The sequence below is a fragment of the Onychostoma macrolepis genome, chromosome 03, assembly GCF_012432095.1.
Source record: "Onychostoma macrolepis isolate SWU-2019 chromosome 03, ASM1243209v1, whole genome shotgun sequence".
Taxonomy (NCBI): Eukaryota; Metazoa; Chordata; class Actinopteri; order Cypriniformes; family Cyprinidae; genus Onychostoma; species Onychostoma macrolepis.
Window position 1 is genome coordinate 43,686,837 of NC_081157.1, and position 27,858 is coordinate 43,714,694.

Consider the following 27,858-nt stretch of genomic DNA (forward strand, 5'->3'; position numbering starts at 1 on the left):
ATGTTATAGTAAGCAAAAAAATGAAACTGAAAATTACATACAATAAATATATTTTAATTGAAACAAGAACAATCCCAGCTTGTCACCAAGAACATGAAGTCACTGCAAAATGTTTAACACGAGGTACATAAACAGTTGAATATAAAAAGGTTTAGATTATTTACATGGCTTTTTAAAACATCAAATCAAATCCAGACCTGGTATTTTAGAAACGTTACATTTAATGAATTGTGTTAAACTAACATAAATTCTAATAAAACCACACATACTCAATGACAGCACTCCTGTTCATTCAAAACACTGTGGGTCAAAAATATTTTACAGTCTTAAGATTTAATTTAGTCCAAAATTAAGCTCACATGGCATGAAGGTGCTCCCTATAATGAGATGGCAAACCAACACTACTTATACCAGTAAAGCTCAAAGTATACTTCATATTTGTGCGCTAATGCTAGCATATGCGTACAGTCGAACACGTAGTCTTTCAAAGCACACTCCATTTGATAGCATGCACGAATGCAGGCAGGCAGCACATGCGCTCTAGAAGAAGAAGAACTAAATTTGTAGCTCTCTTATAACACTCTGACATAAGCGCTTGTCAATGCGGCCATCTGTTGTTGCAGTCTCCTCTCTTTTGTTGTTCCATCTCTTCAGTTTCATTTTCTACTGTGAAACAACGGCCCAGGCCAGTGCTGCCACCTTGTGGAACAACTGATTAGTGCAAAACCAAGTCAATGCGCATGTGCGACCTGCATGCACAGTACGTGCATTATATTTTGGTGACAAAACTTTGCGTCACGCACACTAGCTGTTTCCATCCAGAGATTTGAATTTAACTTGTGCGAAAAACTGGAATATCGCATAAAACATTTGCGAAAAAAGCATCGTTTCCATCCAACTAGTCAAAGAGAACAAAATTGTCACTTCCTGATAAACTGGCACTAAATAGCCTATCACTAAGAAAAGTAGGCAAAGCCACTAAATATAATAATTTTCATATGATAAATTACTTGCGCCTCAGAGCGAGCAGATGAAACACAAATGCGGTCATTGCTTTTGGAAGCAGATGCTGCTGTTTGGGAACGCAGTCGTGTAATATAATTATATAGAACTACTTTGATGACAGACTTTGCTCGGGCATATCAGAACAACCAAAACATTTCAAATGCTGTGAATGAGATCGGTCTGTTGGTTAGTCAAGTTATCCCGTCCCATCGTGCAAAGTCACATGACTTTTTTGATGCGCATGGTGGAATTTATTCGGTAAATGTGTTTCCATCGTAGTTTATGCACATTTTTTTTTTTTTTTTATTGGATAAAAAGTTTGTCCTACTCAGTTGTGCGCATACGTTTTTTTTATGCGCAGTTTTAGAATTTATGCGCACCTTGGAATTTCCATCCAGCTGAATTTTTATGCAATATTCCAAAATTCGCATAAAAATTGTTGGATGAAAACATAGCTACTGTAAGCGGTATACTTTGGCCTTTAGAAGTAGTTAAAATGCATTAAAACTTTGTCTCAGTGCTTGGATTCCAAGCATAATTTACCATTTTCTGCTCTAACATGGGATTATTTTGGTTTTCTGACTTTGGGAACAATTTCAGACACTCTTTATGTTCTGGTAGCCCAGTTTGGTTTATAAACTGGACGTGAAACAGAAGTTGTAATCAACTGTTCCTTCCTATTGTGACGTACAGTATATATGAGTGAAACGGCTCCTTGAATGAGAATTTTTCACCTTCCCTGTGAAATAAACAGTCTGTTACTTGCTGCTGTGCCTCGTTTACATGTGAAATTGACAACAGCATTGAGCGTTGTCTTGCACACAAACTGCGGTTTTGCTATCCATTACAGTAGGTTTTTATAGTTCATAGAGGCCTTTAGCATAAAAGATCAAGGAAACTCTTGATGTGGCCCTTTAACATCAAAACTTTGTGGAACCTAAAGTTCGGTCAAGTTGTACTATGTGCCTATACATAGTACAATACATGATCAAGGATGATCACTTGGGTAATCATACCCTACTTGGTGCAAATTCCCATTTAACTGTAGAAAACCAGCAGGTGGACTTCACAGCAGAGAGCCTTTTTCCTGAGCCTAGTCATAGCATGAGTCCTCCATCTCACTTCTTGTTTTTTTGTCTCTTGCTAAGTTTGCGTCTGGAGTGTGAATCTGATCTGCGCTGTGATGTTACAGGGCTGGTGCTGTCTTGCTGCAAAGTAAAGTTGTTGTCAGAGGACAGAAGTCCCTGTTCCTCTCTTAGTCTCTCGTACACCTCTTGATACAAGCTATTAAGATGCTGCTTCATCTCCCTGATGGAGCGCAAGATCTCAGACTTTTCCCTGAGCAGTTTGGCCCGGAGGCGTCGCAAGCTATCCACACTGCACTCCAATCCCAGCAGGACATCTAGCTTCCTCCTCCGACATGTCTGAGCAGCCATTTTGTTTTTACCCCTGCGGCGAATGTCTCTGATAAGCGTAAGCTGAGCCTCATTGAGATGATATTTGGCTAGCAAGCGATTGAAATCATCTACGGGTAAGTTTACGATGCGTTCGTTGGAGAACGGGATATTCATCAAACGTGCACGTTTCACGTCCCGGCTGGAAAGATGATCCAGCACTTTGTTTTTTGGCGACTCATCGGAAAGATCTTTTGGAGGTTTCTTCTGGCTTTGAGGTTGGTTGTAGGTATGATCGTGTCCGATGTTCTCGAGCCAAGGAAGGCGATGGAACTGTCTGGCTTCCAAAAAGCTTGACTGACACATTTTGGTTTGTTCTGGCATGTACCCGCCCACAGCTCCATCCTCTTCCTTGATATGGGTGTAGCCCACAGCGCCTTCTTCGTGCATCAAACTAGGGGTTGGGCTGGACACTGATGAGGAGGAACTGGAAGATTCAGATCCACTAGGAGAGGCAGGGCTTTGACTGTAGTCCAGGGATAAACCAGAGTCAGAATCTGCCGGGTTTTGCTCTTCAGACTGTACCTGGCTAAGTTCTTCCAGAGTCAAATCCATTAGACCAATCTCATCAAGCATGGCTTCCTCAAGCAGAGGATCTATAGGGCTTGGCAGGCTAGTTCCAGTAGTCAAAAGTAGGTCTATTATATCAGAGTCTCCAAAAGCTTCTGCATTAGAAGAAGTGTCCAAAGTAATGTTTGGCATGGAGTTGTTGTCAATGCAACAGGTTTCTTCCATGGTGACGCTGTTTTGTGCTTCAGCGGATCTTGGCAGAGTGGCTTGGTGTAGGCTAACATCCTGATGAATAAAGTTTTCCATTGATCCAGCATTTCTGTCTGAATCACTGATACTGAGAGGAGAATCGTCTATTGTTTCAGCAGTATCCATGTCCTGTAAAGATAAGAGAAATCAAATAAAGTTTTCTGACTGCCTGGTCAATAAAGCACGTCACCCGCTCCAAAGTCTTTGAGTAGTCAATAAAAAAAAAAAAGTGTATATCTTTAATGATTTGTTTATGTTTTACTCCAAACCATTGTGAAGAGCAATCATTTAAACCGTGGCCGGCTAATTTATTCATATATTGCATAAATGTAACTATATATGACTTTCTCTTCTCTAAAGTTGTTTTTGCTAGCCAACTAACGAGCTGTGAACACCTGACGACTTTTCCGAGGCAAATATAATGCCACGTGACGTTGTTGAGTAGTGGTTTTGTTGAGGTTTTGTCTGTGGTTCAAACGCCGATTTGGTCATTACATGAGAGACAATACATTTCAGTTGTAGTGTATATTTCAACATGTCCTCTGATGTTCATTCATGTTATTTCACTCGATTACAATAGAAAAGAGTAATAAGAGACAATAGTTTTGCGTGCTCCGTGTTGCTCTTTGAACTTGAGTGGCTACAGCGTTCACGTCACATTAAACGGCGCCAAAACGGCATTTAATTCTTGAATTTTGTTCAAAAACTCTTATCTCGTTTCTCCACAAACGACTATTACTCAAACTGATGTGTGTCACATATGTTCTTTAATTTTTCAAAGCACTGATTAACTTCGGGACTTGATGGGAAGATGTTAGTCATTTCATACCTGTGATTCCATGATGGCCAGAACATCTTGCCATTGTTGCTCTAAAATTGTTGATTCCTGTTCAGGCAACAAGGGTGACACGAGTGGCCTCTGAAACTCTGAAAGTGCATGTTCTCCTACATTCTGTACATCAGGATCTGTCAGCTGAGAGAATTAAGATTTTTAAGTAATTTGGAAAGCCTGCATTTTCTTTTTAGTCAGCTCTAAAACAATTCCTGCTGCACAAATTGTTGTAAAAAGATGAAATGTTGCTTTCTAGATTACGTTTTTACCTCTGGATCTCCTTCTGAGGGGAAGTTGGCATCGATGAGATGTAAGCACTCTTCAATGGAAAGAGAAGCGTCATCCCTTACACCTGACAACTGAAAGTGGAGCAAGTGAGCATGAGGAAATTGTTTAATAAAACTCATATCACTCTGTTATCTGTCAAGGTCAAACTATGACGGCAATGGTGCACTGCTTTGGAATGTGGGACGTCTTCATAAAGGTCAGCAGTAACAAGGTCAATAAATTCACTGCCGAAATCTGCTTTTTACACTATATCTTCACAATTTTGAGTGTATTTTGTGTCCTATTCACAGAATTTCAGTACTTTAGCTCAATGTACTTCTCTGCAAGTTAAAAAGAATCTGATGGAAATGACAAATACTAAAATAAATGTAAAAAAAAAAGTCCTGTTTTATAGAATATAATGTAAAACTATTTAAGAAATGTAGATATTGCGGCTAATTGTATAAATGCATATACAATATTTAGTGCCTTATTGTGAACATGTTCACTGTCATACCTGTAGATCCTCTCCAAACATTTGGTTGTGAAATGGATTTGAATTTCTCCAACTATCCACCAGAAACTCATCTTCCGCCTCCTCTTCCTCATTAAACAAGCTGAGAGGTTGGGTTCTTGCATTTTCCAGCTGCTCCTCGTGGACATTTTGCTGAGTTTGCTGAGGTTCCTGCTCCCAGAAGAAAGACATACCATCTCCCTCCTGCAAATGCAAAAGTAAGCATCATATCTAGTATCTCAGGAAGTATATTCTCTAATGGATAGGAAGTGGCGGTCTCGGGTAAGTCAGGATGGTCTATTGCTGCCTTCATGTGATTTTGGAAACGTCCCACTTGAAGTTGTAATTACGAGTTTGTTGCATTCAAGTGCTGCTTTGGCGGAAAGAACAGGAATCCTGGTGGAAGGCCCATTCATGAGTTCGTTATTGCCTGTGTCTTGGGAAAATCTTATTAAAGCCAACAGGTTTTGAATAAAATATAGCGTCCCATTCATCAGTAACCATTAAAACATTGGCTGCACCAGATATTCAGCTGGCTGACGATTCTTAGGGCCTGTCCAACTTGGAAGCTCGTGTATCAAAATTATCTCAACCGAGTTCCTCAGTTGTAAATACGACCTGAGAGGTCATGTCTAATTTCTGCCTAGGAAATTCATATTTACAGTCATTCCGATTCCACATGAAGGCAGCACGACTTCCTGGGGATTATTTTATTCTATATTTTTAATTTTATATTTCTTTTTTTTTTACCAAATATTATTTATAATAACCTGCACTGCCTACAGTAGTAACATCAAGATAGGTGATGAACAACTTTTATATATGGAATCCATACAGACAGTTCTTGGCTATAAATAGAGCTAACATTTCCCTGCTCTGGAGGGGGATTAATGAAAGCGATTGGTCTCCTGGGTGTCTGTGCTGTTGTTATTGGAAGTCTCCTTAGCCTCCAGAGACCCCTGTGGTTCTTGTGACAGGCACTGCAGTTGACTAATATGTTTTTTGGTATTAGGAGAATAACAAACCCAATCCCACTGCCGTCTAGTTAGGTTAGGGTGTCACTTAATCATGTAACCTATTCAGTACACATCAACATCCACACCTACAGATGCTGAGTCCTAAGGTTTTGACAGGGTCACTGTGCCTGTTTACGTTTAAGCTAAAGGTATGTGGATCAGTGGAAGATGTCGTTCATGTACTGTCCGTTGAGTTGGTTTTGAGGGGATGGGCCCAGACACTTGATCAGTAGCCGGTAAACAGGCATTGCGAAAGCAAATATGTCTTGTCTTCTCGGATTACAAAACAAGCCAGGCTGGTGCTGGACGCTAAGCCAGCACATGCTCAGGCATGTCTAACAGCGGTCAAACTTCAAGTTGGGGTCACAACAAGCCTGTCCGGTCAAGTACAGAAGCCCTTGTTTGAACTACAGTGATCCAGACAGGGGGATTTTCAAAACTGGTTTTTGACCATCTCATTGATTTTCCTTGTGTTGATCTAACATTATACAGAGGATGTAAGGGATATTTCAGATATATCAGTATGAGTGATTGGAGTTTTTCATTTATCAGATTGGTTAATATAGGATTAATTTGCCTTATTTTTACATTTAGATTACTGATACTGGCAGAGCTGCTTGATTAGAAATTGAAATTCTGAAGAAAAAAAGTTTATTTCAGTGATTAATAAAACCTGAACGTTTTACACTAAATACATACATAACGTTATTTACTTGAGGTTCTGACAAAATGTTCAGTTCTTCGGTTTATGTAAAAATGCAATAAAATGTTTGAAGAATGTGAATCAAAATATGCAAGTAAATAAAATTAATTAACTAAAAGTTTACATAAAATATTGACCTTACATTGACCCTAATATTGAATGATACATTAACTCCGTTCCTGAATGAATCGATTGAACAAATCGGTTGAATGAATGATTCAATGACTCGCTCATAATGGCTTTCAGTTGTTTTGTTCCTGAATGAATCAGTTAGATCGAATTGACTTAAATTGTTCAATGACTGACTCAAGAAAGTCACTTTACATCATAACGATGTTGAAAAGACCAAATATACACAGTACAAAAATTGGATTTATTTTTGCTGAATCGTAATTTTGCAATAAGAATAGTGATGATTGAAGCGAGTTGTTGGCTATGTAGCTCTAATTTGCCATCATCTCTCAACTGTTTAAATGAACGTTTTACAACATGTTTCATTTAAAAACACTTATGTAATCTTTAGAAAATCCCAAATGAATATCTATTTTTCATCAATGAAATAATCATAACCCTGTAACAGAATCCTATCACAAAATTGTATGTTCCAACCCTCAGCTAAATTGAATTTAACTTATGCTAACTAATCATTTAGCTCTGAACTGAACAGATGTTCAAGTCTGTGAAGAAGGATCCCTTTTCTCCGAACTGCATGCTTCTAGCAATCCCTTGAGAAAAAATAGTCAACAGTCTGATTCAGAAACACCATGCTGCTCGACAGTACTGGTCAAATGTGCCATAGGGCCAAATTTGCAGCCTTTTCTACATACCACATTAACAAACAGACTGGCTCTTGGTTCAGAAATAGCCCTGTGGATCATGTGCATGGAAACCTGTCAAATCTGATCTGGTCTGCACATGTGAGGACTTGACAAACGCATGGCAACTGTTTCTAAGTACAGGGTCCTTACTCAGGGGGAATTCAGGCTCACCAACTGCTATACTATGTGCAGCCTCTTATCCTGTTACAAAGCCCACTGGAGGAACAGAAAGTAAAAAGCATCCAGTTGAAATTTCCCTAGCTGTCCCACTGAGTTGATGCGTGTGCACAGAAAGCAAAAGAAAGTGGCTTGATGCTTCTCACAAATGTCAATAATGTGGGAGCACAGCCAGGCAGATGCTCACAGTCACACTAAATAGTCTGCTGGATAGTGTGATACCAGCAGTCTGCTGCGGGTCATGTTACAAACCAGTTTAATGCAATTAAGGAATAGTTTACCCCCAAAAATGATTTTGCTCACACACAAGCCATCTAAAATGTAGATGAGTTTGTTTCTTTATCAGAGCAGATTTGGAGAAATGTAGCATTATATCACTTGCTCACCAATGAATCATCTGCAGTGAATGGGTGCCGTCAGAATGAGAGTCCAAACAGCTGATAAAAACACCACAATAATCCACAAGAAATCCACAAGACTCTAGTCCATCAAATAATGTCTTGTGAAGCGAAAATATGGTCAAAAAAGGCTAAAATTTGAGTCCATAATATTACTTTACCCAGTGACTATGTAATCTCATCTGAAATGAGAGAGAAATATGCACAGATCTAGCACCATTTACAGACAAGTCCAAAACAGTTCTAAATAAATATGTCAGTTGAGAGGACAACGCAGAATGTACTTTTTCCACTGGAGGAAAGTTAAAACGCCCAATAATGTATTTGTTTCTTAGAAACACACAGCATTTCACTTCACATGCTGTTAACCGATGGACTGGAGTGGCGTGGATTACTTGTGGATTATTGTGATGTTTTTATCAGCTGTTTGGACTCTCATTCTGACGGCACCCATTCACTGCAGAGGATCCATTGGTGAGCAAGTGATATAATGCTCAATTTCCCCGATTCAGTTCTGATGAAGAAACAAACTCATCCACTTGAATGGCCTGAGGGTGAGCACATTTTCAGCAAACTATTCACTTTGTCACTCAAGTGTTTTATATGCTCTTACAGTTTTTCACAAAATCAGATGGGTTTAACAAACTTTTCCCTTGATCTAAGAGGTATAATATATTTGATTTTTATTTTGGAGTGTTTCTACTTATTCTTGAGTCTGAAAATCATTAGTTCCAGTTGTGTTTACAATATAGAAACTTATATAACATGCTAGTATACAGGCCAGCGATCGTGTGTTACCCCCATTACCCAGAATACTCTGAGTCTCATGAACCTCTCACGGTCAGTAGAACAGAACACAACATGCAACACTTAAATAACGCATGGACAGGAACCCCAGCCAAGCTGAAGTATCACATGCTTGAAGTTGCTTAACAGTCAGCTGTGCCTCGGGACAAAGACAGGGACACATGTGTTTGTCCAACTAAATAACAAATCATTTGCATATCCGGACCAGACATGTCTGGTATTCAGCCAGTTCTGTCTGGGTGTGTGTTTACAGAATTACATTTAGTGAAATGAGTTTGTTTGATATGGTTTAGCTACTTGAGTATTAACAATATCTGAATGAATGCATATCATGATGTATAGTATAGTCTTTTTTAAAGTAATTTTGTACGTGACTTAACTTATTTCTAGGTAATTTTGCAACTCACTGATGAGTATGTTATATAATAATAAGATTCATAGGTGAAAACACTTCATTATTTTGTAGGGTACAAGTTAACTAGAAATTATGTGCCATAAGGAAATATGACCATAGTTGAAAGATCAATAAAGTCAGATGTAACCATTGTTTTTCTTCTTGTTATACCTGTCCAAGCACATTTCTGCACTCTGTGGAAAACAAATACATTGCATTGCTTTGTGGTGCACAAATAAATGCACACATATTGTTACACTACCGTTCAAAAATACTATAAAAAATAAAAAGTCACATTTTTTAAAATAAAAAAAAAGATTTCTATTTTAATATATTTTCAAACACAATTCATTCCTGTGATGGCAAAGCTGAATTAGTCATGATACATATTTTTCAAGATTTTTTGATGAATGGAAAGTTCAAAAGAACAGCATTTATTTGAAAAAAAATTTACTTTACGGTCACTTTTGATCAATTTAATGTGCCTTGCTCAATAAAAGTATTAATCTCTTTAAAATAAGTCTTACTGACCCCAAACATTGGAAAGGCAGTGTATATGAATATGCATTCTCCAAACAATTGTATTTTATTTTATTTTTAGTAGTGTATATGAAAATGTATTCTCCAAACAGTTGTATTTTATATTATTTTATTTTATTCTTATAGCTTTTTAGAAGCTTTAAAAAGAAACACTACAATGGGAGTCAAATGTTCTTGCATGGAGGGTGTTGCTAGCACCAACTTAAATATTTACTTGAACTATTATGTAACAAACCACAAAACAGGTCACTGACAGAAATAGGAAAACCTTTCTGAAGTTTTCACTGTCTTCACCGCTTACCTCTTTAATGGGTTCATCGTCGTCTGGATGGTCGAGGCTTCTTGGCATGTGTCCCAAAGCTCCAAGGGTTTGATCCTCAGCTACGTCATAACCCAGTTCTCCTCCACTTCCCAACCTCATGCTTAGCTCTGAGGGTTCCTCCACATTTTCAAGTCCTCCACCTTCCTCAAGGAGACCCACTTGAGCTGGAATGGAGACTCCATTATCGGGATCCCTGTGAACCAACCAGGCTTCCAACTCCGCCGCTGGCACCTGCAGGCGGTCTAGGGAGCGAACCCAGTTCAGAAGCCTGCGAGCTGTGAAGAACCCATCCAGATCTGCACTTTTTGGGTGCAGGTTATATCCATCCAGGATGTTTCGAAGATTGTGGAATTGAGTCTGAGTTAGAGCTGAATTTGGGCCCAGAATGATTTCGCTAAAAGGGGGCAGGTATGGATCCACGTCCACACGCATCCCAGCCAGACTGAGAAGAATAGCTACTTGGATCAGGCCCTCCGCGAGGTACTTCTTCAGGTCCGGCATGGCTCAAACCAGTACCAAGAGCAAAGAATAAGCCAAGTCAGTCTCAAATCGAATATGAGAGTGTTTGTGTCTGTGTACCCAGCTTTAGAATTTCAAAACTTTCTCCATGAAGAAAACTTTGGGGGTTTTTTTTTTTTTTCTTACTCAAAATCCTGAAACAGAAGAGAAGAATGATATAAGAATGTAAGTTTCACACATTCTCCATATCCACCTTTATCCAGCCTTAAAAATGGGCGGAGCCATTTGTAAATTATTTTATTTAATATCAATATTATTTTAATGTATTATCTTAATTATGAACACACTGGTTTGCAGTGCAAACTGTTTTACCGTTTACTGCACGTTGTTATTCTTCTCCTTATTTATCTATAATGGCTAATGAACCGGAAGTCTCACCCATAGGCTTACTTCCGCGTTGAAGAAAAAGGTGGATAATGCCTTTATTTAAAACAAGAGAAATCATATTTTATTTATAAAGGATAATAAGCAATAACATTGTTTACTGTACACTATAATATTTTTCGAAGTAAATAAAACAAATATTAGGCTACTGGATTTTGTTTTACAAGAAAATAATAAAGTCTTCAGAATTGCATGTTTAATTCGGTGATACTTGCTGCTTTTTGTAATTAACAGTAAAGTTACTAGCAATTTTATTTCTACACCAGTTTTCTTCAGTGTAAAAGCGCGAAACATCATTAATTTGTATAATAATTATACTAGCCTACTTATTAAACGCATTGTTAAGAACCTGGCTTCTGATTGGTCAATACAGCGTTCCAGCGGTTTACTTTGAAATGGCACACAGCGCTGCATAGCATAACGTTTTATGTCAAATGCAATATTATCTAATTAATTTACAGAATACAATTTTTAATTTAAAAATGTACTTTTATTTTAAAATGTAAAAAAAAAAAAAAAAAAAAGACAATGAGGCACGCGAGGCTGAATGCAGTTTCTTTTTTTCTTTTTTTTTCTTTCTGTTTTTTTTAAGTTCAAACATAGGCAGCTGTCAAAATACGCAAAACTTCTAGAATATTCTGTTATCTTGAACACAACACTCAAGATCATAAACAGCAATAATCAACGCCTGACACTCCCGTTGACCCACTTAGTTTTTCCCTCATAGCCGGGCAACAGGCGACTGAGTCACCATGATGTAACCAAAAGGTTTCTCATCAAATAAACACTAGTGTTTCAGGGCGGCTAGAGTCGGGGTTTCTTCATAAAATCAAATATTACACATTTTAAGTAGGCCTAATAAAAATATTTCAAGACATGTAACCCCCCCACCCCCCTTTCATAACTCATTCAGGTGACGATCAGGATTAACACACATTTACAGTAAACAGCACAAACATTAGCCTGATATACTACAACTTAGGTTGCCTTGAACATTTTAAAGTCATTATTAATCATTATCAAATGAACAGCAGGCTATAGCTATAACTTAGGTTGCCTTGAACACTTTTAAGTGATTAATCATTATCAAATGATCAGTAGGGTATATAGAGAGCTATTAGATTCATAACAGCTCGCATATCTGTGTTCACAATATCTGATGTTTATATTTATAAATGCTCTGTATAATGAAACATTACCTTGTTTGCGGACGAGAGTTGTTTTTGTCACTAGACAGACCTGAGAGCGGGTTACTCCTCTCGGAGGATCTGAATCACACAACTTCACATGCTCTATAACAGTGCGCGAGTGTATTTATATGGCAGAAGTAAGCGGTGGAAAGTATACAGTGGTCTCCTCCCCACAGGACGTCACGTGATGAGACTTTCGGTTTTCCTTCGGCTGGAGTCAGTGTTTGGAAGAGATTGCAGATTTTTCCAGAAACAAATCATGTGTGTTTTCTAGAGCTTTCGTGTTTATCTTTGGACCATGAAACTTGTGCCACGGAATAACTGATAGGAATAAAATAACTGCTCTGAACTATTTTGTTATCTACACATGTGCATATAGGCTACATATAGCTATTGGATGATGGCAAATTATGCAATGCGCTGTAATATCTAATGGGATAGTTGACCCAAAAATGAAAATTGCGACATCATTTAGGCTGTACGCACCCTTCACTTGTTTCAAACCTGTAGACCTATGAGTTATTTCTTCTGTTGAAAGCAAAAGAATAGGCTATATTTTGCAAATATAGCCTATATAAGCAAAATGTTAAAGGGATAGTTTACCCAAAAATGAAAATTCTGTCATTAATTAGGTTACTCACCCTCATGTCGTTCCAAACACATAAAGCCTTCTTTCATCCTCAGACCACAAAAAAAATAAAAATAAATAAAATAATAATAATAATGCTCTTGTGAACGCGCATCGAAGTCTGACACGGAAGAGAAGAAATTGTTGAATAAAGTTGGTATTTTTGTTTTCTTTGTGCACTAAAAGTATTGTCGTAGCTTCATAAGATTACGGTTGAACCAGTGATGAACAAAGGTCTTACTGGTTTACACCGACATGAGGGTGAGTAATTAATGACAGATTTCTCATTTTGGGTGAACTACCCCTTTAATGGTAGCCATTCATAGTTTTTTTTTTTCATACTACGGAAGTCAGTGGCTACCATCAACTGTTTGATTTGGAACAACTAAGGGTGAGTAAATGATTTATTTATTAATTAATTCATTTATTTTGTAAGTAGCCTATTGGGTGAACCATTTCTTTAAGGAGAAAAGAGGAACTGGTTTGCAGATTATTATTATTATAATTTGACATTTTAATGAGTGTATTTACAGTAAGCTGTGTGTAAGCAAGTTTCACCCCCTGATCCCTGAAACCTTTTCAACTTTGCTGCCCCCTGTCGCGCTAGTAAGAGGTGACGTTACATAATTAATTTGCCTACAGCAGCCGTTCATTATCTATTCATTGTATATCCTGTTGGTTCAAGACTTGAGGTTGGTGGCAGCCACGCGTAATGAAACTTACTTGTGAACGAGTTACTCATTAGAGCAAATAATATAACGCCCAGAATTTCATTCTCAAGACTTCTTAAAGTGAGCAGCAGAGCGTAAGCGAGCGTGCAATAGAAGCCGCCATTGTGGCTCCTGGACTGCAGCGCTGCTGAAGCAGAACGCTATGGTGGGTTTGAGCCAGCATGGCGGCTGGAGGGCTGTAGTTGCAGGCACGCCCCCTGTGAGTCAGAGGGTTTTAGGAGCGCTTCTGTAATGACAGCTCAAAGCTGTCCACGTCAACACTGCTACCACCATGGACTCCGCGGCTCTGGTAGGATATGCGTGCCATTTAATCGCTGTTTTTAATTCCTTTACTCATTGTAAGCTTTGAAATAGTAGATCGACTGGCTTTGGTAGCTTGCACGCAGTTTTTATCTTTGACTCAATAGAAAAATGTGTTTTCGACAGCAGCTGTTTACTCTTTATATTATTCTAAGCCTTAGTGCTAAGTTGAAACTATATTTAAAAAAAAAAACTCTACAGTTGTGAACTACTGGAAATATGTCGTGTCTGGTATTATAAACGCTCGTGCATGCTTTTTTTCTCGCCAAAACGAATTTGTTGTTGCCAGAAACCGATCCGGTCTCTCTTTGCGAGCGAACGAAAATTTATGGGAGCAAGCCATAACATTATTTTTCCGATTATGAACGGATCATACATTGTAGTGCCATTGTAATGTGTTCTCGCTTCTCATGCACTGCGGGTTTGTTTATAGCTATTCATTTTCCACTTGTGTTCAGTTTGTTCTGAAAGTTTTTTTTTTTTTTTTTCCGTCTGCTCGCGGGAGATGTGGTGTTTTCAAAGTGGGACGTGGATGCCACGTCCTCGACGCGTCTCTGCCGGAGCGGAGCGGAGCGCAGCGCAGCGCGTGATTGATTCCACAGGTGGACTCTTGGAGGAGATCAGGGATATTGCTTGTCATGGACTTTTTAATACTCTCATGAGCTGGCCTATATGGACAACATCAGTACTAACTGCAAATGATTAATACTGTAGCTGTAGAAAAATGGCAGCACCTCTGTTTGGCGGCGTTAGACTACGAAAGAAGTGCTTTTGTATAGGTAGACAAGTGAGAAGTTAATTTCTTTAAGATTTTAAACACTATATAAGACGAAGAATGAGATATATATATATATATATGAATATAATGTACATGTAAATAAATTTTCTGTATGTGTATTTATATATACATAATAAATATACACAGAACACACACATATATTATGCAAACAAAAACTATTTTGTATGCGATTAATCGCGATTAATCGTTTGACAGCACTAAAAATATATATATGTATGTATGTATCCTATATATATATAGCCTATATATGTAGCCTATTACATTATGCTTTTAAAATTTTAATACAATGTATTGTGTCATCTCGAACAGAATACTGAATAGCCTATATTAGAATATATTTTTTAAATTTCTATTTAAAAAGGTGATGGTAACAGCGTTGACAGTTTTACAGAAAATTCATTCATTACTATCGTTGTAAAAATACAAGGCTTTGCACTGTTTACACGTTAAGGAACCCTTTCATGGAAGTAACATTGGATGTAATGGATGGCGATATGCTGCATATTTTATTGTTTTATATATATAACGGTTTATATTAGTGAAAGGGTCATTGGTAACGCTTTTAATAGATGGATTTGCAGTGTAAGATGTTACCGTGAAATGGATAACAGAGTTTCATTGTTGAGCCCTGAAGGTCCACATCGAGACAGGATTCTCTTGTATTCAAACCAGATGATCTGAAAAGATGATCAGATGATAGTTTTCTCCTCCTGTTCGCCTGGCTCAAGTTCTGTGATACACTCAGACTTTGAATCAGTGGTAGTCAGTGCATGACAGAACTTTGGCCCGGACGGACGCAGTCGAGTGAGAGCCAACAAACAGCCTCTTCTGACTAGACTTTCTCTTTTTATAGTATTTTCCTGTATGTAGGCATGTAACTGTATTATTTCAAGGGTATTTATGACATCTGAGATAGGGGGAAAAAGTAATGTTGAATGTTTTGAAAATAACGTCGATTTATTTTCAACCAGGAACCCTCGCTATACACTGTGAAGGCTGTCTTCATCTTAGACAACGATGGAAACAGACTGCTTTCAAAGGTGCATAGACCCCATGTACCCTTCTTAAATAGTCTTTCTTGTCATTGAAGATGAAAACATTCTTGTACTTTAGACATTTGGGTTATTTTCAAAAATAATGCAATTGTTAAACTGTTGGCACATTAGCCATTCAAAAATGTATAAGGAAGAGAACAGAGATAGAATCTAATTACATATCTAGAAAGAGAAATGAAGGAATTCATCTCAAAGAATAACATTTAAAAAAAATGGTATTTATTTTATTTAAAACTTTATTCATTGAAATTCTATGACTTTTTTCTTTTTAGAGTAACAGAAACAAATTAACTTTAATGCTTTATAATCAACACTTTATATCGTTTGAGGTGCAAAATCATGCTCCTATAGAAATCTGAATTCTGGCAGGGTTTAGCTTCAGCACTAATTAAACACACCTTCCCAGACAATTTTCAAAAAATACATTTATTTCCAAAAGTATAAGAAAATTATAAGCATGTTTGTTAGTGTTGGAAAAGAACTTTGCAACTCAACTCTGGAGGATCTCCTCTTTTACGTAATCGTTTTATGACAACAAAAAAAACAAACATGTGCAGACATGACAGAGTAGAAATATGAGTTACGCATTATACATACATAATCATAACAAATGATTCCTTTGCTATTTCAGTACTATGATCCAGAACTCTATCCCTCAATTAAAGAGCAGAAGAATTTTGAAAAGAATGTCTTCAACAAAACACATAAAGCTGACAGTAAGTTCATTATTTAATAGCTCTTATTGTATGTTGCTTTGCACTAGTCAATATGCTGCCAAATGTATTGCTTGTAGTGAGTAGACCTGATCGGCTGCTTTATGTTCCAACTCAAGCTCTTCGGATCAACGTTTCATAGTAAATTCAAGGAAGTTTAGAGATTTGATTGTGCCGACTAGGACCACAAAATAATAAGCGTCCCAGATCAGTGCCAGATCAAGTTGCTAGATTACAGTGGTCCTTGGTCATTGGAACTTGCATTTGCAAGCTTCCTCTGGGGTTTGCAGGTCAAATTACTGGAAAACTGGGTGGAGAACCTGTTCTAGAGTTCATAAATGTTTCTGTCACTTGCCCTGTGGGGTGAAGGAGTGTGACACCGGGACAACAAAGCCACCCTGATCCTTTCACCTGTTTAGGTGTTAACTGTTTTAACCCGGTCAAAATACACACCTGTATTTGTCTCTTAAAGGTGAACCTGGAGAAATGTGAAACTGTGTGTGAAATGTTTAAATTTCTTGGAGTTTGCTGTTATTCTTCAATCAGAAATCCAGACAAACATACTGAGATTTATCTAGATGAAAAGGGCCAGAAATAGCTTCTGACCTGCAATTGTTTCGTTTCACATGAAACCTTCAGTAATCAGACACCCGGTCTTTTCAACACAGCGTCTCAAAGTAAAACACTGATCTGGGATCAGTTTTCATAGTACATATTAGAAAAAATGAAACTGATCTTCAATTAGCATTAAAATCGAATGTGATATTTTTAGTGTGCTGTATATTGCTTTCAATCGTAGTTTCTGTGGTCTCACTCTGTCTATTATGTTGATCATTGATGAAAATAACTTTGATGTTGGCTTGACGAAGACTTGCCTAAAAGTAGGAATGTGCCATATGTAGTTACATAATGATACGACAATATCATAATTGGTGTTTTAACGGTATGCAATGTGTAGATTGTCGCTCACTTTGTCAAAAAAAATGTCTTTTTATTAGATATATTTAAGTAATATCACACAACCAAGAATATAATTTTCCCGAATATCAGCATGTGTGCGTGATTGCAAATGTGGAATTTATTTTATACAACAGTTCAACAAACAAGAAGTTATTGAGTGAGTTACATTTTAGACAGAATATTGCCTTACTTTTTATATTTTGACAATGAAAGAATTTTTTTTTAAAAGAGGGAAGCTTGAGCAGAACACTTGTGCGTCTAATGCTGAGTTCACACTGCACAATTTTAGCCCCGATTTTTACTCCCTGACAGGTTTTGCGAAATTGCTGACAAATCCCCCGAAATCGGAGGCAAATCGGTGCTCGTTCATGCAGTGTGAATTATCAAAAACACGATCTGAGAGAATCACCGATGTGTGAAATGAGTTCTGATGGAAAAATACATCGGCGATGACCTGCAGCCAATGAGAAAGCAAGATACAGGGCAGCGGGAATTTCGGGGGAGGACTTCTTTTTTTTTTTTTAATTGGCCATGTACAGGCAACCTGGCAATATCAGTACATTTTTGCATTAGAATATACAGAACAGGTGGATGAAGAAATGTTCTTTGTAAAAGTACTTAGATTTGTGTAGGCCTATATAAAATTTTCCCAGAAGTATGTTGTTAACAAGGAAGTCATCTTTGTACTGTTTGACCGGGGAGGAGACCACAATATCAGCGTAATCTTATTTCCTTATCACTTTTCGCATGTATTTGGTTGTGAAAGGTAGTTTGCAGACCAGACAGAGTTGTCTGCGATTCTTTCTGTTGTAAAGTCATGCAGTGTGTAGCCTCCTGTCGCCGATCCATCGTGCAATGTGAACACTATGTGAACCCAGATAGTCGTGCAGTGTGCAAAAACAACGGTGTACCGAAGACTTTGAAAATCATGCAGTGTGAACTCGGCATTAGAGAAACACTGTGGTGTTTCTTTCCTGAACGAATCTGTTTTTGAACTAATCATTTGAGTCAATGATTCAATGATCCATTCATAAAGACAGTCACATGCTTCGTTTCTAAAGGAATCAGGCATTTTCAAGGAATGGTTTCAATGAATGATTCAATGAATCACTCATTAGGACGGGGACTTGCCACCACCTAGTGGTGGTTTTAGTATCATATTTATTTATGCATGACAGGCCTAAACCAGCACAAAAACACACTCAGCAAAATATTGTTTAATTATCATTATCAAAATATCCCTTAAAATATTGAGTTTTTTTTGTCAAAAATATTTAATTTTGTTTGTACCCAAAAGTGTAAAAAAGTTTGTATAGATTAGTAAATGTTTGTTTGTTCTCTCTAACGTTTAACTGAATATACATATTTTTATGTGTTTCTTTTCTGTTTGCGCAGATGAAATTGCCTTCTTAGAGGGAATGACGATAGTCTACAAGAGCAGCATAGACTTGTTCTTCTATGTAGTTGGCAGTGCTCAGGAGAATGAGGTAAGACCTGTATGCAGATGAGCTGGCCTGTGATTGGCTGAAGTGCTGTCCATTCTCCAAACTTGTTCTCCAAACGGTTATGGAGAGCTGGTCAGTTCTGGACACTGTTTGATATCTGCCATATTGTTTGTCAAAGAGGATGGGCATATAACAAAAAGTCAGCTGTTTCATTCCGTTTCCTTTTTTATCTTTCTCTCTCTTTTCCTGTATTTGTCTGATCTCAGCTCATGCTGATGGCAGTGTTGAACTGCTTGTTTGAGTCTCTCAGTCAGATGTTGAGGTGAGTTCTTGCTCTATAAAGCTCCGTTCAAATGTTTGGGTTCAGTGGGTTTTGGGTTCAGTACATTTATTCTGCAAGGATGCATTAAATTGATCATAAGTGACAGTAAAGACAATTACATATTTCTGTTCTTTTCAGTTCCTTTTTAAATGCAGTCTTTCTTCATCAAAGAATTCTGAGTAAAATATATCATTGATTCCACAAAAATATTAAGCTGCACATCATTTATAATAAGAAGAAAGGTTTATTGAGCGGAAAACCATGATTTCTGAAGGATCACTGAAGACTGGAGTAATGATGCTGAGAATTCAGCTTTGCATCACAGGAAGAAATCATTTGTAAAACAAAAGTTTTTTTTTTTAAATTTTTTATATTATATGAAATCTGAGGCCATGTGATATTCGGACAACACTGTATGTTATAATTTTTAAAAACAGTTCCATTCTGACACTCTGTGCAGTTCTAGCTGCCTATAGGCTAATTCATGTCAGAATTCCCAGAATTCTTGGCATCAAACCTCTTGTGGTAACCACAGAAACTGGTGAAGTGCAGCACAGGATGTTACAGAAAAACACTTGTGTGCTCAGATGTCTGGTTCTTCTCCAACAGGAAGAATGTGGAGAAAAGGACTCTGCTGGATAATATGGATGGAGTGTTCCTAGTGGTCGATGAAATCATCGATGGAGGGTAAGTAACACAGTGTTCTCTTTTAGAACCTTCACAGTCAGTTAAAGTCTGTGTAAAATCAATATTAAATGTATGTTCTGAGTTTATCACACCACAGAAAAATGTGTTATTAACCACCCAGCCACATTTAAATGCTAAAAAAAAATGCCAAGTGAATAAAATAAGTTATCTAAATCTTTAAAAAAATAAGCAGTATTCTCTGCTCTCAAACGCTGGGGGCGTGTCCGCTGGTGGCACACACAGAACGATCAGTGTATGACACGAGAGTGATTCGAAAGCATGAGGAGCCATCTGCTCTCTATAGCTCTGTACTTTGATGTCACACACCGATCGATCTGCACAGTGCTGTTTCAAGTCAAACACACGTCTTATAGTGTTAGGGGAGGGGCCATGCTCAGTTACTCCATTTCGTCATCGAGTCATGATTTTAGCCCCGCCCAAAAATTCCTGAACACGAAAATGGTGAAAACCTGTTTAACTCCACAGTTAAGTACTACATACAGTGGGGCAAAAAAGTATTTAGTCAGCCACCAATTGTGCAAGTTCTCCCACTTAAAAAGATGAGAGAGGCCTGTAATTTTCATCATAGGTATACCTCAACTATGAGAGACAAAATGAGAAAAAATCCAGAAAATCACATTGTAGGATTTTTAAAGAATTTATTTGCAAATTATGGTGGAAAATAGTTCACAGTCTTTGTAACATGTTTCCGCAATGCTTTTCTAACATTTATAATGTGTTTAGAAACAATTCTCAGAATTGACTTTACACGGACATTAAGGCCTTTCCACACTGAGCGCAATGCGAAAAAGCGAGGCGAATCGCCAACAAACAGTGCTTTCGCAACCAAGCACGAAACGATTGTTCGCTTTCTGCTAATTCACTCCTGCACGCTAGGTGGCGCTGACCAGCAGTGCATTTTTCCTCATATGTATCTCATTTATGGATTTAACATCATCTACTGCTCAATATACAGCATTATAACGCCACACTGCTTATAGTCATAAACGTCCTTTATTGTTATAAAAATACCATGAGCTGCATACAAAACACATACAGAAAATATATTTTCATAATCATGTCTATTTGCTTTCATATTTCATGTGTAGAAAAATGTTTCATTCGATTTTTTTTTTTTTTTTTTTTTTTTTAATATGGAAGATCTAACGTTAGAGAGTAAACACGCTCTGACTCATAACATTTGCGCACGTGGGAGAAAACGGACAGTCTATCACATAATTCAGTGGGGAATTAATAGAAATTATATTAAGAACATGTGAGAATAAATAAGTTCTCAGAAACCAAAGATAAGAACTCGGCATCCACTCTCTCCTCTCTCGGAATACTCTTCTTCTGTGTTTGTTTACACTAGTTTTCGAAACAGCACCACCACTCCTGCCTTTTTGTGCAACAGCAGCTGCTCCAGGCACGTGATCTTAGCTCAAATCTGATTGGACGACCCGTTTCTTCGCGGAGCGACGGGGGGAAAAAAATCGACACACAGGACGAAAAAAAAAAATCCTTGCTTTTTTGTGCCACGAATGATCGCGCCTGGTGTGAATCGCTCCATAGGGATTTGTTGTTTCGATTCGAAAGCGCCATCGCACCGAACATTCGCGCTGAATTTTCGCGTTCAGTGTAAAAAGCCCTTTAGTCAAGTTGAATTTAAATTTACTCCAGTCTTCAGTGTCACATGATCCTTCAGAAATCATTCTAATATACTGATTTGATGCTCAGGAAACATTTCTTATTACTATTAATGTGGAAAACAGTTGTACTGCTTAAAGGGTTAGTACACCCAAAAAGGAAACTTCTGTCATTAATTACTCACCCTCATGTCGTTCCAAACCCGTAAGACCTTCGTTCATCTTCGGAACACAAATTAAGATTTTTGATAAAATCCGAGAGCTTTCTGACCCTCCCATAGACAGCAAGGGTCCTACATGTTCAAGGCCCAGTATAGTAAGGAAGGACATAGTTAAAATAGTCCATGTAACATCAGTGGTTCAAATGTTATGAAGCTACGAGAATACTTTTTTTGCACAAAGAAAACAAAACTACTTTATTCAACAATTTCTTCTCTTTCGTGTCAGTCTTTCATGCATGTTCACGACAGTACCACGACAGTCTTACTACCTTTCTGGGCCTTAAACGTGTCAGTTGCGTTGCTGTCTATGCAGGGTCAGAAAGCTTTCGGATTTCATAAAAAATATCTTAATTTGTATTCAGAAGATGAACGAAGGTCTTGCGGGTTTGGAACGACATGAGGGTGAATAATGACAGAATTTTCATTTTTGCGTGAACTAATAACCCCTACCAAAAAGAAGTTTATGCTATTAGTATACTTCTTTTAAACTAAAACATAGGAAAGTAAACTTTCAGTCTACTTTTTATGTACTACTTAGAAATGGGCTTCATGTACTTCTCAGAAATATACTTAAAATGACATTACAATATACTTGACATACTTAGAAAAAGTCTAAATATATTTGAGTTATACTTGTGCTTCTAGAATCCGTGTTTTCATTGTTATATGGTAGGGGGCGCTAGTACACATCTTCTTTACAGAATAAAAAATAACACAAGTGAAGAAGAAACCGAAACAACAGATGCTTCCACATGTAATCTAACACGATCATCAGACATAAAACAGCATCAAAACATGTGTAACATAATGGAATAAAATGTCGACCAATGAAGAGGTAATAATGACTGTCAAGCTTTGGGGTGTTGATCGACTCCATCTACAATTTGATTATTGTTCTGAATCCAATTCAGTCTTTTTTTCAGCTTTTTGTTTAAAATGTTGTTTGTTTATTTATTTATTTATTTATTTATGTAACTTACCCACATTCAAGTGTTTAAAAAAAGAATGCATGAAGCTAGAATAAAATGTTTTTGTTTACAAGCATATACTGTCTTATACAGATACTTTCTTTTGATGTTTTGTATGTTCAGATATTCATATAACAAAATATATACAAATTAATACCTAAATAGGGACATAGTAGTATACTTAAAGTATGATGTAAAGCTCACTTAAAGAATTTACGAGTATACTTGCAATATAAAACTACTAAACTAGTAGTTTACTGAGACTATACTTCAAAGTGTACTAAAATGCTAGTACAGTATTTAATTAGTAAACTATCAGTATACCTATAAGTTCACTTTTAATATAGTTGCAGTACAAGTTAAAAACATTGATGCAAACTAGTTGTGTACTCAAAGTTTATTACTGTTATACTTAAAAGTATACTTTTATATACTAAAAACTGGGCCAATTTAGTCCCAAGGAGTATTGAAATAGTACACTTACAAGTATACTACTAGTATATTTGTATACTTATTACACAAAGTATACTTAAAAATATACTTGAACTTTACAAGTATACTTAATAAAATAAACTTGAGGAATTCTTCTTTTTGGTAAGGGAACCCTTTAATATTTTTGTTGAAATGTTACTCTAGACTGACTGAGTTATCATTATCACGAGGGTTGTTTTTATGAAAAAAAAATTCACTGTTGACAATTTTGTGTTATAAAATTCACGATTTTCTACATTCATATGTTGCTCGTTTACATGTTTGCAGGGTGATCCTGGAGAGTGACCCCCAGCAGGTCATTGAAAAGGTCAACTACAGGGTAAGAGACTGTATAGAAGAGCAAATATAATTGTGTATAGTGAACTGAAGGTATTTGTTTCCTGTATTTAGGGCTTCTGCTCTGACAGCTTGTTATTAAACCCCAGACAGTTTTCAGATGAGACAGCAGTACTGCAAGTCAGCAGTTTCTAGTTTCTAGCTTGCTCTTTTTTTACCCAGAATCACTGTTTCCTGTCTTTATAATTACCTCTGCACATCATTTCAGCTTGACAGGAAGCTGCCCTTTTTTTTGTCCAGTTTGTGGTTTTATATTTTGAATGTGGAAAAGAGAAATAAACAGAAAATTCCATTCCGTTATTCTATAACTAATGTGTCCCTTTCACATACATACACACACAGAGACTAAATGTCCCCTCTCTTGCCCTGTCAGTGTTTGTCGGAGCAAGCATATGGCTTCGTCCTTTTTGATTACATCACTGGTAACGTGGAGGGCCAAGGAGAGAGACGGCAGCTACTGTAGCTCTCCTTCCCTCCCTCCATCTGATTTAGAGCGGGATAGAGACGGGAGAGAGGGCGAGGGTGAGAGAGTGGGCAGGTAACTGCATGGCATGCACAAGCGTGTGTGAAGCTCACAAGAGGAACAGCTGTAACCCAGGCGGGCGATCAATATTAAGAAAACGTCTCGCTGACATCTGACCATAAACCTTTCGCTGCGGAGTGGGAGACACTGAGTCACATCTTTGAGTTACGCTCACATAAACTCACTCAATCAATAACCGGGCAGGATTTCAGCGATTTATGCTGTTACGTGTTTTATTTTTTACTCATTTGTGTGGGGGGGGGTTGTCCTACTGAGATCCACCAATAAAATAAGTGTTTAAATTCAAATAAGATTTAAATACATTACAAAATAGATAATACAGTTAAATTAAGTTTTAAATTCGATCTAAAAATCTAATCACAGGCAAATGTATCTTATCTTTTTTATTATTATTATTTTTGATGTATTAGAAAATTAAAAAAAATAACTTTTTTGTATTATTTTTTATTAACTTGAAAAAATGGCAATGTGTTATCCATTAATACTTTGTAGCAGCTGGGGCACATTTTATTTTGTCATCTTTTAGATGATTTTCAGACTGGTCCTGCTCCAGTACAGTGGTCGTCCAATAGATTAATGCATTTTTACAACTTTTTTGTTTTTTTAAATTTTTAATAGATTGTGTATTATTATTTTTTATTAGTAGTAAAATTGCCATATATTATATGTGAATACAGTACACGCATACATTGCTGGGATGTCCCGCTAAGGTCCACCCATAAAATAAATGATCAATTTTAAATAACATTTAAAAATTACAACAAAAATGCAAATCTATTCAAAGAATTGTTATTACTAATAACATTTTCGTGCATTATCAGAGAATAGACTGTACATTTTATTTATTTGTTTGTTTGTTTTGACTCAATTTTAGTGATGGTTCTGCTCCTTTATAGTGGATGACCAATATGGATTTTTAATCTTAAAAGTGATTTTTAATTTATCAAAAAATTGTATATTATTTTGTATTATTTAGTAGTATATGAATACATTTTAGCAGCTGGGACATAATTTTATTCTGTGACCTTCTAGATGTTTTAATGATTTACTTGTTCTGGTGTAGAGATCGACCAATATAGACTTTTATATAATATCTATACAGCAACTGATGGCTAAAATAAGTCTATAATGTATACATAATGGACTTAATCAAAAGAATACATACATAATATTTACAAAACATTTGCTTAATTGACAACAGAAAATGTTTAATATCCATTATCAAGGTCTGTCGAAGATCCTATTAAGGCGATCTAACACTAACTGGGCAAGCTGGCATTATTATCAACCAATTCCATTAATCTCAAATCAGGCCGAAATGTGCAGATCCTTTGGTCTATTATTACTTCAAATGTTCTCTGTGTATTCTTGCTACAGCTTTGGGACATTGTTTTTGGCCATTAGTGATGTTTAACAGTAGAAGCAGTTGAGTTGCGGTGTGTTGTTGACCTTTAACCTTCACTTTGGCATACAGTAACAGTTTCAAACAAACTGCATGATATGTCTGGCTTGGTTAGTTGTGGTTTATGTTGGTTAGCTATTATTTTACTTACATTAATTGTAATTGTTCTTGATTTTGGTTATTTTACAGGCAGATGACAACCCATTATCAGAACAGAGTGTGGCACAGGTACTGAACACATAAAGAACACACATACAAATGAAAAACACTGATGCATTTTCCCTTCTTTTAACATCTTTGTCATGAAACATTTGTAAAGCTCAAAACTTGTTAAAAGGTCTGAAATGTTTCGCTTTCTGTCTAACCATCAACGTTTGCACTGATTTTAGTCTCACTCTAACCACTAACTCTAATCTTGACAGCACATCACTGAAAAACTGGCTCTCACCTCTAATGTAAGTGCATGAATACTCACACATATATGTGCTATTGGACACCCAAACATGTATGCATGCTGAAGTGAGCAGGCATGTGCATTGAAGCTCTTAAAGCTATTCAGCCTTTTAGGTAAATCTTTAAAACTTTATAACACAGGTGTATTACAACAGAGGTGTAATATCATAGATAACGGACTGAAACTAATCTAAAGTGAAGTTTAATTATAAAAGAGGATAGAAGCAATTTTTAAGAAATTCAGATTGTAATGCTGTGGTCTTCAGATGCCCCCTTGTGGCCATAATATGAAATTGTTAGTGTGGATGGGGAGTTTTTAGCATTATAATACACCCAGCTATCAGGAAACATTCTCAGAACGTTCTGGCAAGATTTCACAAAGATATGAACAAATGTTTTTCCAGTAACCTTAAAAGAATGTTTGTTCAATGTTATCTGGTCTATAATAATGTTCTCAATGTTAGCACAAAACATTATTTAGACCCCATGGTCTTGTTTTAGAGAACATTCAAAAGTAGCATTCCCATAATTTTTGCAAAATGATCGAATTTAATGTCCGCATAAGCAGGATTTATTTACTTGTCTATTATATTTTATTTATTTAAAAAAAAAAAAACTGGGTGTTTTGGACACTGAAAAAACATTCAAAAATAGTGATTTCATAACTTAATGAAAACAGTCGCAAAACGTTCTTAGAACATATTTTTGTTGCATACACCTCCTTATGGCGCCAATGAGTCTGGTATTATGAAAATAAATTATTTTAATTGCTTGCATATTTGATTCCATAATGTTGTTAAGCTACAAAATATAAAATCTGATATATATATATATATATATATATATATATATATATATATATATATATATATAGATTCAGTGTGGAATTATTATTAATACTCACAATATATGCAAGAAATATGAAATGCATCCAAAAAAATCATATTATATTAACTGATTAACAACTCCCATTATTTCACATTGAATTGCATATGTGGAGTAATTGTGTTACAGTTTTTTGGGTTGATCTGACTAATCCACCTTGTTTTGTTTTTCAGGTGTTACAGTCAGCAAAGGAGCAGATCAAGTGGTCAATTCTAAAATAACATTTTCCATGACCTCTGAAGGAATCTGTAAATTATTTCAAGGGAATTTCATTTTTTATTTTTAATGAGTTGTAATTTAATTAATTATTGAAGTAGTGTACATGAGTTGCATCTCATGTTTAGTGCTGATATATTTATATTTTTTTGTCAAAGAGGTCATTTGCATTTTTTAAATGATATAAAGAGGCATATTTGCTCACTGGGCTCTGAACCAAATATCAGCCAATACACAAATACCTGTCTTATTTCCAAAGCGGCTTTAAAGCAATTGCAATTCTTTCTAACCCCTGAAAATATTGCTATATTTCTGTTCTGTTTAGAGGAGGTACAGTTATGTTTTCTTTTAGCATAACTTTAAATGGTCACATGTCAACTTTATTGTCTAAACTTGTCAGTTTTGGTATTTTTGTTTTGCTTTACAACCTGTTGTCAAAAAGCAATTGACAAAGTTCTGTTACACTATACATATATATAACTAAATATTTTGCTATATATGTGTTTTGTTTTTGTTTTTTTTAATGAGGAAAGGGCAATATTATGAAATTAATATGAGTCAGTTAGAGGCACTAATATTATGATATAGTCCACTATAATATTAATAAGTGTCTGACAAGCAACAACTAAACACTACATGTCCTGTAGTTTAGAAGTATGAAAAGTAGCATTTAAAAGGTTGAGAAAAAAATTCAAAGACTTAAAAAAAAATAAAAAGTCTTTTGTTTTGGGTATTATACAAAATAATAGTAACATTTCCATATATTTTATTTTCAAGTAAAATAAACTGTGTGTATTCTGTTGTTTAATTTTTAAAACCATTGGTTCAGGAAATAATTATGCACAAAAATGTCACTTAAAACTAATAAATATGTCTTTTTTTAGTATTTGTTGTTTATTTCAGTCTGAATGACAATATGACAACGATGCTGGTTCTCTATTGGTGAGAGAACAGTG

The 27,858-nt window shown here is 36.4% G+C and overlaps 2 protein-coding genes across 4 annotated transcripts; one reads left to right on the forward strand and one right to left on the reverse strand.

The window, feature by feature from the left end:
* Positions 1-38: 38 nt before the first annotated feature.
* On the reverse strand, positions 39-12,254 carry nfe2l1a (nfe2 like bZIP transcription factor 1a). Its single transcript, XM_058769379.1, has 6 exons — positions 12,109-12,254; positions 9,986-10,659; positions 4,835-5,035; positions 4,320-4,409; positions 4,048-4,191; positions 39-3,347 (listed from the first exon to the last, which is right to left on the reverse strand). Exons 2-6 carry the CDS (start codon positions 10,505-10,507, stop codon positions 2,124-2,126), a joined length of 2,181 nt encoding a protein of 726 aa, XP_058625362.1. The 5' UTR covers positions 10,508-10,659; positions 12,109-12,254; the 3' UTR covers positions 39-2,123.
* A 1,248-nt stretch (positions 12,255-13,502) lies between these two features.
* copz2 (COPI coat complex subunit zeta 2) lies at positions 13,503-27,785 on the forward strand. 3 transcript variants are annotated; one of them, XR_009270434.1, is made up of 10 exons: positions 13,503-13,747; positions 15,529-15,597; positions 16,244-16,328; positions 18,681-18,772; positions 18,997-19,052; positions 19,662-19,739; positions 23,334-23,385; positions 23,776-23,940; positions 25,538-25,576; positions 26,860-27,785. XR_009270434.1 is itself a non-coding variant. In XM_058771661.1 (10 exons), the coding sequence occupies exons 1-10, from the start codon at positions 13,730-13,732 to the stop codon at positions 26,905-26,907; spliced, it is 570 nt and encodes a 189-aa protein (XP_058627644.1). In that variant the 5' UTR covers positions 13,509-13,729; the 3' UTR covers positions 26,908-27,785. The 3 variants fall into 3 exon arrangements, 2 of the variants coding, with proteins under 2 accessions (XP_058627645.1, XP_058627644.1); XM_058771661.1 differs by lacking the exon at positions 23,776-23,940 and adding an exon at positions 25,771-25,803 and having other exon boundaries at positions 13,509-13,747; XM_058771662.1 differs by lacking the exon at positions 23,776-23,940 and having other exon boundaries at positions 13,508-13,747.
* Positions 27,786-27,858: the final 73 nt, after the last annotated feature.

Coding starts and splice junctions, on each gene's coding strand:
- nfe2l1a (XM_058769379.1), bottom strand. CDS start 10,507: ATGCCGGACCTGAAGAAGTACCTCGCGGAGGGCCTGATCCAAGTAGCT. Junction 4,410..4,834: donor TGTTTGGAGAGGATCTACAG/GTATGACAGTGA, acceptor CTCCACTTTCAG/TTGTCAGGTGTAAGGGATGA. Junction 3,348..4,047: donor TGGCCATCATGGAATCACAG/GTATGAAATGAC, acceptor TTATCTTTACAG/GACATGGATACTGCTGAAAC.
- copz2 (XM_058771661.1), top strand. Junction 15,598..16,243: donor GAAACAGACTGCTTTCAAAG/GTGCATAGACCC, acceptor TTGCTATTTCAG/TACTATGATCCAGAACTCTA. Junction 16,329..18,680: donor CAAAACACATAAAGCTGACA/GTAAGTTCATTA, acceptor CTGTTTGCGCAG/ATGAAATTGCCTTCTTAGAG.